The sequence below is a fragment of the Phytophthora sojae genome (assembly GCF_000149755.1).
Source record: "Phytophthora sojae unplaced genomic scaffold PHYSOscaffold_10, whole genome shotgun sequence".
Classification (NCBI taxonomy): Eukaryota; Oomycota; class Peronosporomycetes; order Peronosporales; family Peronosporaceae; genus Phytophthora; species Phytophthora sojae.
This window is the reverse complement of record NW_009258124.1, coordinates 1,455,133-1,465,332: the sequence shown is the minus strand read 5'-3', so window position 1 is coordinate 1,465,332 and position 10,200 is coordinate 1,455,133. Positions and strand designations below refer to the sequence as shown.

General features: G+C 53.7%; 2 protein-coding genes across 2 annotated transcripts; one reads left to right on the top strand and one right to left on the bottom strand.

Annotated features, from left to right (window-relative positions):
* Positions 1-4,279: 4,279 nt before the first annotated feature.
* Positions 4,280-5,428, bottom strand: PHYSODRAFT_386631 (hypothetical protein; the record flags this gene model as incomplete). The annotated part of the gene is made up of 4 exons (XM_009537364.1): positions 4,280-4,602; positions 4,705-4,873; positions 4,913-5,152; positions 5,255-5,428. Coding segments are annotated over 4 exons (906 nt in total), but the record flags the coding sequence as incomplete, so codon positions are not given.
* A 1,520-nt stretch (positions 5,429-6,948) lies between these two features.
* Positions 6,949-8,227, top strand: PHYSODRAFT_318805 (hypothetical protein; the record flags this gene model as incomplete). Its single annotated transcript, XM_009537363.1, has 3 exons — positions 6,949-7,091; positions 7,195-8,004; positions 8,029-8,227. 3 exons carry the CDS (start codon positions 6,949-6,951, stop codon positions 8,225-8,227), a joined length of 1,152 nt encoding a protein of 383 aa, XP_009535658.1.
* Between the last annotated feature and the right edge of the window lie 1,973 nt (positions 8,228-10,200).

The following is a 10,200-nucleotide window of genomic DNA, read 5'->3' as shown; positions in this document are numbered from 1 at the left end:
TCTTGACATCAGCAGTATGGCCCCGTGTGCATGCCAAAGAGACTTGCGTGTAGTGCACCCAATGCGCTGTAGAACACCCGCATAGCTGGAATCAGGAAGTTGCTGGCTTTGAAGAAGTTAAACCTAGTTGTATTGGGCGCTTTCTCGAGATCGAAAGCGAAATTCGCTATAAGCTTGCAGTGCAAAACATTTTAGTTCCGCGCCCACCGGCTGAGCCACACCACGGGGAGAGCTCGACAGAGCGAGTGTAAGGTACTGGCTTGTACTTGTGGTATTGCGGTAAAATGGAAACTGAATTGTTGTTTTATCTGTTTGTTGGTATCCATCTACCGGAGGGCGCCCTCGTGGCGCGCAGTCCTAAACATGCAGTGGTTGGTTGCGGCTCGCCGGAGCAAGCGCTTGCGCAACCGGTAAGTATGCAGACGGCAACTCCTGTTCTCTGTGCGCGGACTCATCGGATGTTGTCGTATTGCTCTGCGCTTGCATGTGCAGATCATTACACTCCCCCCCCCCGACTTGAGCGAGTCCCGGCACCTTGGACGTTGAAGTTGCCGAAGTTGAAGTTGGTAGTACCGTAGACCCTCGGTGTAAGGAAAAGTACCGTGAAAACTCTGTTGAAGAGAATTTCACTAGGCCCGTGCTGGAGCAGCGCTTGCCAGTGACTGACGTGTTTGATGTCGCGCTCGCGTTCCCACGTGTTCTCATGGTGAGGGAGCCCGTGCCACTTGACCAAATACTCAGGTTGACGGTTGAAGATCCGTTTCTTGATCAGGGCTTCGACAACATGTAGCGGCTCACTGTCGTCATCAAAGATCACAGGGGTCGACTTCGGGATCACACGACCGACGAAGCGATCAGGGTTGCTGTTGTATACCTTGAGCTTGTCGATGTTAAAGCGTGGACTGATGTGCTTCAAGTTGGCCGGTAGATCCAGCAGTGCGACGTTGCCGTGCAGTTCCAGGATGGGGTACGGACCGATGAATCGCGGGATAAGCTTCCGTGAGCGAAGAGTCGTTTCGGCAGTGGCGTGCAAGATGTTCAGGTCTTGCGTCGACGGCAAGGCTAGATCGCCGACCTTGAATGGATTTGCTGCACGACGCCGGTCGTAGAACTTCTTTTTAGCCTCTTACGCATCCAACAGATTCTTCCGAGCACGTTCGATCACCTCTTGACGATGCTGAAGAAATCGAGACGCGTACTCTACGCGAGACCTCGCCACCGGCTGATCGCTCCCAGCACTACCCAATGGGTTCTTAGGGTGACGGCCGGTGTCGACGAAGAAGGGCGACAGCTTTGACGAGGTGGACACCAGTGTTGCGTGCGCATACTCAATCATGGGCGGTTGCTCATTCCAGTCGTTGCCATGGTACGAGATAGAGCATCGCAACGAGTCCTCGAGAGTCCGATTCTGACGCTCAGTTTGGCCGTCGGCCTGCGCTCGGTGGGCAGTCGTCATCGCTGGCTTGATCTTCATCAGCTGCACAAGAGCTTTCCAGAACTTCGACGTGAACTTCGGGTCGCGGTCGGAGATGATAGTCGATGGGATTCCATATTACCGGATGACATTGTTGAAGAACAGCTTGGCAGTGTTTTCCGCGGTCGCTGTGGTGTGCGTCGGGATGTAGACTGGACGCTTTGACAACTTGTCCACCACAACCATGATCGCATCAAAGCCGTCGGACACTGGCAAATGCGTGATGAAGTCAGTCGAGACAACATCCCAACAAGCTGCCGGTAACGGAATTGGTTGAAGCTTGTCTGACTTCCGCCCCGTGCTCGATTTGTACCTCATGCAAGACTCGCAACTCTGCACGTAGGCTTTGATATCCAGGTCCATGCTCGGCCAGAAGTACCACTGAGCTGCAGCTAGCTGTGTGCGGCGGATCCCAGGGTGCGCCATGATGGCAGCATCGTGCGCGTTGTGGATGACATCGAGCCGAAGTTTTCGGTTGTTTGGTACACAAAGGCGGCGTAGATTGTCGTCACTCTTCAAGTAGATCAGCCCGCGAATGACTTCGTACTCTTCCGACGAGTGTCTGGACTTCCACAGTGGCTTGAAGACTGGATCTCTGCCGTATGCCTTCTGAAACGCCCGCTTCGTTTGGTTATCCAGCTGAAGTGAGCTGATCACCGTGCTGTCCTCCATTGACGCTGCGTTCAACCTCATGCACCACTGTGCTGTGCCAACTCCGAGTGCCTTTGTGGCTGGCGGTTTGACGGCCAGCATCACAGCTTGATCCCGGGACGGTATGCTTTGGAGCTTCGCCGTAGCCATGGTACGTCGTGAGACCACGTCTCGAATGTTCGTGCATGTGGTAGACGTCAAACACGCCGTACACACTACAACCGGCTCGGGCTTGGACTCACAATCCTCCTGTCCCTCCCCCGGACTCGATGAAGCATCAGGGGGGTGCGACAACGCGTCCGCAACGACATTCAAAGCTCCTGGACGATGATGCAGAGTGGACTGGAAGGACGCAAAGAAGTCGAGCAAGCGGGCCAGGCGACCCGACAGGCGTGGATGCTACAAAAACCACTTGCACGCCGAATTGTCCGTGTACACTTCAAACGAGACTCCATGGAGGTAATGACGCCAACGTGTAAGCGCCTGCTTGATCGCAAAGAGCTCCTTCTCGTGAACAGGCCAGTTCAGCTCGTGAGGTCCCAGCTTCTTGCTGAAGAAAGCCACGGGGCGATCGTTGCCATCATGCATCTGAGAGAGCACTCCACCAATGCACGCATGGCTGGCATCCGTTGTCACGATGAATGTTTTTTTCAAAGTCCGGCAGACGAAGCACCGGAGCGTGCTGGAGCGCGAGCTTAATGGCATTGAAAGCTTGGCGCTGGTGTTCGTTCCATACCCAAGCGACATCCTTCTTGACCAGAGAGCGCAGGGGCAGTGTCAACGTCGCAAACTGGTGGATGAAGCGACGATAGTACCCGGCGAGGCCCAAGAAGCGTTGGAGGTCCTAGATGTTGCATGGCTCGGTCCACTCTGCGATGGCTCGAGTCTTGCGAGCGTCCACGTGCAAACCATCAGCAGAGATGGTGTGGCCAAGGAAGTCCACCGAGGCTTGCCCGAAGTCGCACTTGTCAGGACGGGCGTAAAGCTTGTTAGCGCGCAGGACTTCGCAGACTTGTCGGAAGTGCTCAACGTGGTCAGCCATCGATCGCGAGAAGATGCAGATGTCGTCAAGATAAACGACCACGAACAGTAGATGACTCAGCAGCTTGCGCATCAGGCGTGTCCACGTGCCTGGCATGCCGGCCAGACCCATGGGCGCCACGTTTCAATGATAGATCTCATGGTTCATCCTGAATGCCGTGCACTGTTTTGACGTCGGAGACATGCGCATTTGGTGGTATCCACTCGCGAGGTCGAGAATAGAGAAGACCACTGCGCCCACCATGCGATCGAAGAGTTGTTCGATGTGCGGTAGCGGGATCTTAGCCACATCCGAGGCGGCATTCACCAAGCGATAGTCGATGACCCATCGAATCGACATGTGCGGGTTGTTTGAGTGCAACCACTCAAGCGGGATGGGAACTTGCCCGTCGCGGGATCCTTTTTCGGCACGCCGAAGATGTTCGATACCCAGGGAGAGTCCGACACTTCGACCCAGTTCTTCTTCAGCAGCTCTGCCACAAAGATGTCCAATGCTTCCTGCTCAACCTTCGAGAGGCGGAAGGGAGCTCGGTTGCTTGGCGTCGCCCCTGGTTTCAAGACCGCTTCGTGCTCGATGGAGCGGCTTGGTGGTAATCCAGGTGGCAGCTCTGCTGGAAAGACATCTGCGAACTCTTCAAGAACCGCTTGAAGCTGCAATGGCACGGACTTCACCTTGGGCGACGTCTTCACCGTGACATGATATAGTTCGACGTACTCGTCAGCCTTCACCTTCTTCTCGAACTCCGCAGCCGCAAGAACACACAGCGGCGACGCGTCTGTACCATCGTCACCTTCGTCGTCAAAGATGCGTGGTAAGGTCTGGTGTCCCAGCGCTGCTAGTGAGCTCGGTCCCAACGGCATACTGAAGTAGCCTGCCTGCACATGGTCATCGAGCTGCTGCCGCAGGTTCGGGGGAAGCGGGTGCTGAAGAAATTCCGGTTTCACTTCCACTGAAGCCACCGTCGGTCCCGCCACCTCAAGACTGCTGTTCACGGAACCGAAGTCATGTACTACACGGTGGTTGGGGAAGCGCATCACTCCGGCTTGCCAATTGATGATCGGGTTGAACTGCACTAACCACGGGTGACCGAGAATCACGTCTTGGTTTGAAGATACCTCCCATTCAATGAGAGAAACATCGTTGAAGACTCTGCCATCAAAGCAGACAGTCTCCAAACATTGCTGTGCGGTACGCGCCGGGGTTGTCGTGCCATCAAAGCGCTCGACCGTGACCTTGGTGGCCTCAACGTAGTGCTGCGCGATGCCCGGACGCACAATGTTGCGCTCTGCACCACTGTCGATCAAGACTTGCACTGCCTGGCCGCTCATCGCTCCCTCGAACCTCAACAGTTCACGATTGGGCAACAACTTCGCGTCGAGAGACACCATGTTCAGCTGCAAACTGTTGATGACCTCGACGTGGTCGTCGCGGTTGTCTGCGTAGGCGTCGTCATCGTCGTCGGATGCGTCGTCGTCTTCAACAATGCGGCGAAACGAGCCCTGGTTTGCGCGGAAAGAACCGCGCCCTTGTGGAGGACGAGATGAGCCTCGGGGGTTGTTACGCGCTGGCCGCTTAGGACACGTAGCCAGGCGGTGTCCGGGCTCCTTGCAGTAAAAGCAAAGATTACTTCGCAGACACTCTTCGCGAGAGACGAAGCGCGAACTCCCGATCTCCAGTGGGGTCGGCTCCTCGACGTGATGTGACGACTGCTGAAGGCGTTGTGGACCTTGGCCTCCGCGGTTCACGTTGGTTCGACGCGATCCTAGAGCGTGCGTGCGGTCGTACATGAGCGCAAACGAAATTGCGTCTGTCGTGTTCCTGAACTGGCGCAGCTTCACCTCTTGTTTGATCTCTACGACCAACCCCTTCTGGAAATGCATGACCTTGTCGATGTCGCTCATCTCCTCTACCTTGCAGATGATGTGCCGGAAGGCCGACACGTAATCTTCGAGACAGGTGAAGTTGTTCTGGCGCAGGAGTAGGAGCTGGTCACGCAGGTGCTCTTGCCGATCGGGTGTCGTGAACGCGCTGGTCAGCAGCTCCTCGAACTGCGTGACCGAGTGCAGGAAGTTCCCGTCGTGGGAGACGTACTCGCGGTACCAAGCCGCTGCTGGTCCCTTCAAGTTTGCCACCAAGAGCGACAAGGGGCGCTGCTGCGGCGAGTCGGCGCCGTACTTGATGTTCTTCGACTCAAAGTAGAGCTTGGCGCTGAAGAGGTAGTCCGCGACGTCGTCGTCCTTGGTGCCGGAGAACTTCGGCATGGTCATGCCCTCGGCCCGGTACTCGCGCGTGTCTGGCGACGAAGAGTCGGCCACCGACGGTTGCTGCTGCTGCGAGGTGGATTGCTGCTGCTGTTGCTATTGCAGTGCCGCCGCCATCTGGCGCTGCAGCTCGGCTGTCTGTGCCATGAACTGCTGCTGCTCGCGCATTATCGCCGCGAGCGAGGCGAACATCTGCTGCACGCTGTCCGCGTGCTGCATCGCTGCTTCATCCATGTTTGCGCCTACGCTAGACACGACGTCAATAGATAGCTGGGGCGCGCAAGCTCCTCAGCCAAATCAATCAAAGTTTGAAGTCGCAGGCACTCCCAGGAGCGCTGCTTCCGACAATGTCTGTAAGCCCCAACGAAGTCACAGAAGCTCGTCCTGGATCTCTGTTTCCGACAAGTACCAACCACTTGCTCCAGCGTCCCGAAGGAAGCAACTGGTGCAATACCGTCCGGCGCTAGCTCGAGCCCGCCTCGGAGCACAAAGACTCCTACTACTAGACTCGTAACGGCCACCGACGCGGATGTTACACTCGGCTGCGCACTGTTTGCAAGTGACAGCGGAAGGTCGAGATGGGTGCCGCGTATGGACACGCGGGAGTGATTGGGCTAAATGCACCAATGAGATGTCGACACGAAGTGACGTGTGACAATGCACGTCGCCACTCCTCCCCCAGAAAGAAAAGGAGCGGGCCCGGCGAAAATGGAGGTCCCGTCGGCGACGAGCGGAACGAAGCTGCGGACGAGGTAACACACGCGGCGCACCCGGAGAAGCTGAACGGCGAGCGGTACAGGTGCGGCACGCCGAAGAACGTAGGCGAGGAAGACGGCGTGCGCAACGGCAACGCGGGATGGACTAGGCTGGACGGCGTGCACACTAGCGACGCGTGGCAGGACTGGACTGGATCTCGAACTCGAACTCGAACGGAGACTGGAACTGGACGGAAGCACGCGCTGGAGGCGCAAGTGCTACCAAGTGTAAGGTGCTGGCTTGTACTTGTGGTATTGCGGGTAAAATGGAAAATCCATCTACCGGAGGGCGCCCTAGTCCTAAACATGCAGTGGTTGGTTGCGGCTCGCCGGAGCAAGCGCTTGCGCAACCGGTAAGTATGCAGACGGCAACTCCTGCTCTCTGTGCGCGGACTCATCGGATGTTGTCGTATTGCTCTGCGCTTGCATGTGCAGATCATTACAGCGAGACCCGGGGGCTCAGCCAAGGGGGGGGCGCGGGTATTTAGCTTGTAAGCTTTTCACAAAAAGCAACAGGTCGCTAAGAGACCTGCGTGCACCGCGCGCCGAAGTTGACCAGCACCACACAGAAGCGTCGGTGCGGTTCAACTGCAGCGATTACTCGGCATCATACAGCAGCTGATTGTGCCGCGCACCATCACTCTGTTGCAACTTGTGGCTGCTTTGCAAGGTCCCCATCAGCTCGGATTCTTCCTGTCCTTCCTGTTGTTGGATGAAGCCAGCCGCCAGTTCTCTCTCACGCTGCAAATGACCAGCCTCGAAAAAATGGACGACTTGGTGCTCGACGAACTCATGGACTTCTTGCACGCGCCGGACGAGCTGACGCTGCCCACCGCCTTCACGTTGGGCGACGGTCTGGACGACGATCTTCTGCTGCCTGATACCGACTCGCTGCTGGGCTTCTTGGAGTCCACAGAGCTGCCGCCAATCCTTCCAGCTCCCGCAGCACCAACCAACGCCACCAGTTCAAGCCCCACCCAAGCCCAAGCTCCAGTCGTCAAGACCGAGCAGCCTCGAAGACGCGGAGCGTCGCAGTATCTACCGCCAGAAGCAAAAGGCAGAGAAGGAGGCACTTCGGCGCGAAATCGACGAGCTGTCGGCCAAGCTCGACAAGTTGCAGGACTCTCCCAGAGACGGGAGTTTGTCGCCGTCCACCGACTTGGCACTGTCGAGCTGTCTATGGAAAGCCATCGCGAGTCGCCAGAAGGAGCACCGAGAAGCTGCCGAGGAGGAGCAGCTGCATCTACGAGCTGCCATCAGCTCCCGAGCCACGCTGATCAACGATCTGACCGGGTTCTTGAAGAAGCGCGTCCACGACGGAGTCATCGCGAACGGCGACTCGACAGACGCACCTCGTCACAAGAGGATTCGGCTAGAACCCACCGACTCGGCCCTGTTCGAGACGTTTGTGCAGGAACTCCACACTGTTTACTTGCAGACTGATGAAGTCGCGGCTGCCTGCGATTTCGAGACGTCGGACGCGCCGTCAATAACCAAGAAGAAGGACGGGAATACCGAGTACTACCAGCACGCCGACCGCCAGACTCTGCCATTCAAGCAAGTGTGCCACTCGGTGTGGTATCTCGCGCAGCTCAAACACCGCCAGGAAGATCGAGTGATCTACGAGGGCCTGGATGACCCCGAGAACACAATTGCGCTCAAGTTTAGGATAACAAGCCGCCGCATGGGGGAAAAGGTGTCGCTACTACAGCGTGTTGTCGTGCGTCGCTTCCAAAAAGTCAACCGCGTCGTGGTTGTGTGGAAAGTGTTCGCTGAAGGAGAGGGCTTGTTCCGTGGGATGCACTCTGACGAGAATGGATGGTGCATTGCTCGACCTTCCTAGAGCAATGAGACAACGGGGACAATTCTGGACACGTGCTTCAGACACGTGCCGACGCACTTCAGTAGTTCGGCTTCGTGCACCCCAGTAGTCAACGAGTTCACCGACATGATCGTTAGTACAGGAGAGGAGGAGAACCAAACGGTGATGAAGGCACTGGAAAAGATGCTGCTCGACGATACTCTAGCTAACGTGGCGAGCTAAGTGAACTTAGTACATGATTTGTATGCCTGTCAATGCGGAGCATCAGCTACTTGAAAATTTTCTAACTATATGATCTGGATTCAGGACTTCGGGGTGAATAACTCAGTTGACTTGCTACGCTCCTCTTGAAGGACACTGACTTTGAGCTCTGAAACCCCTGTTGGCTTTCAATAACGCGAAAGCTTATTACTTCAAAGATAAAATGGATGGCGTTCCTGCAACGTTATCAGTCATCATTTTACAACGTCACAACGCTTTTACGGCAACGTTAGGGCCTTATTGCGTCGTTATTAGCAACATGGGTACATGGTAGGACAAGGTCGGACTTGTAATTTATCGGATAAATTCCTCGTGTGTTGCACATAGGTAATTTATTCCTGAGGTATTATCTGTGCTGAATGAGTACATAGTAGGCTCACGAGGTGCGCAAATCTATCGAGCCGCTCACTGAGGACTTCAGATGTGAGGGTGGGAGAGTTCTGAAGTGGCACACACACCACGAATACACTTTTGAGAGCGCAAAGTATGCTAACAGAGGCTCAAAATGTGAATACTCTGGTGTTCGGATTCATTTATCTCTGCATGGGTACGTTTTATCGCGGATGCCAATGGTTTTCTGGACTGTACTTCTTCGACAACGAGACATAGTTCTTCTAGTAAGAGTATATAACTAATCAAGCGCTCGTAAAAGCGTTTCAAAAGTGACCATTATATTTATTTCGTAGCCATTAACGTTGCTCTCGCAGTAACGTTGCCCGCTAACGTTGCCCTTCGATCACATCGCCCACTAACTTTCTTCGAGGTAAGTTGTTGGTGACAGTATTGCACGGCAGCAAACCCTACAGATAAATCAAGTAGCATACCAGGTTCACGTCGCTTGTTATAACATTATGATATTGTGAGTGTACGGACACTTTCATTATGCGTTCAATGCTGTACCATCGTGCATGGACTAGTTTAAAAATTATTCTCTTACAAACTAGTTGACCTCTTCTCAGAAAATCTGGAATAATAGTAGACGCTGAAGTTCCGCGTCTACTACGGAAGTTCCGCGTCTACTGTATACCAGAATCTATAAAATAAGACTATTATGTGCACGTCTATTACCTTCGGTTACTATTCAGTTATACTCTCATTGTCTCCGTCTTAGTACATCCGCCAGAATATCAATGACTACATTGCCAGGTTGCGTGTACTTCACCTACAATAAATAGGCTTCAATATATTAACAGTATGAAGTGTAAAAGGCTTAGTACGAGTGGTGCTACCGTCAATCGCGCATCATAATTGTTAGGTAAAACCCGTTAACGTTGCGCAAGAACTATTAACGTCGCTGTAAAATTTGGAACTTAAGCAGCGTAAGACTTGAATTGCTACCTGTTGCTTAGCCGATAAACCATAGCTGTTCATGCTTATATTTTACGTATTACTGTGTGCAATAACTACACATGCAACAAATGGACGTAGAATCTATTATCAAACTCATCTAGGGTAACATTATCGCAGTGATGCATAAATGTATCGTCACAGTTAATCTACCAGAAGGGTCGCAGGTTCTAGCCGACATGTCCATGCTAAGCGTTAAACAGATTCCTCATCAGTTGTGTGCTGTAATTTAATAGCAGTGATATCAAAGTAGATTGCGATCTTGTTCTAAATCATACGGTATACATCGCTGTTTACTTAAAAATGGACTCAATATATCTATAGGCATAGTATGCAGATGCGTGATCCTGCCTCCATTTAATATGCTTCCTATACTACGCGCTGGCTAGTGCTATCCTCTCTCATTATAGTAAAGTACTTTGCTAAGTTTTATAGCGATCATGAAATGGCGGATGCGTCTGACCCAGGTAATGCAATTGAATAGTTTGGCGGTTGATAACTATAAGTACAGTACGCCTTGGGGAAGGCATTGTACCCTTTGAACACTAGCTTTATATAAGAACAGAGGAAGTAGGACAAGTCACATT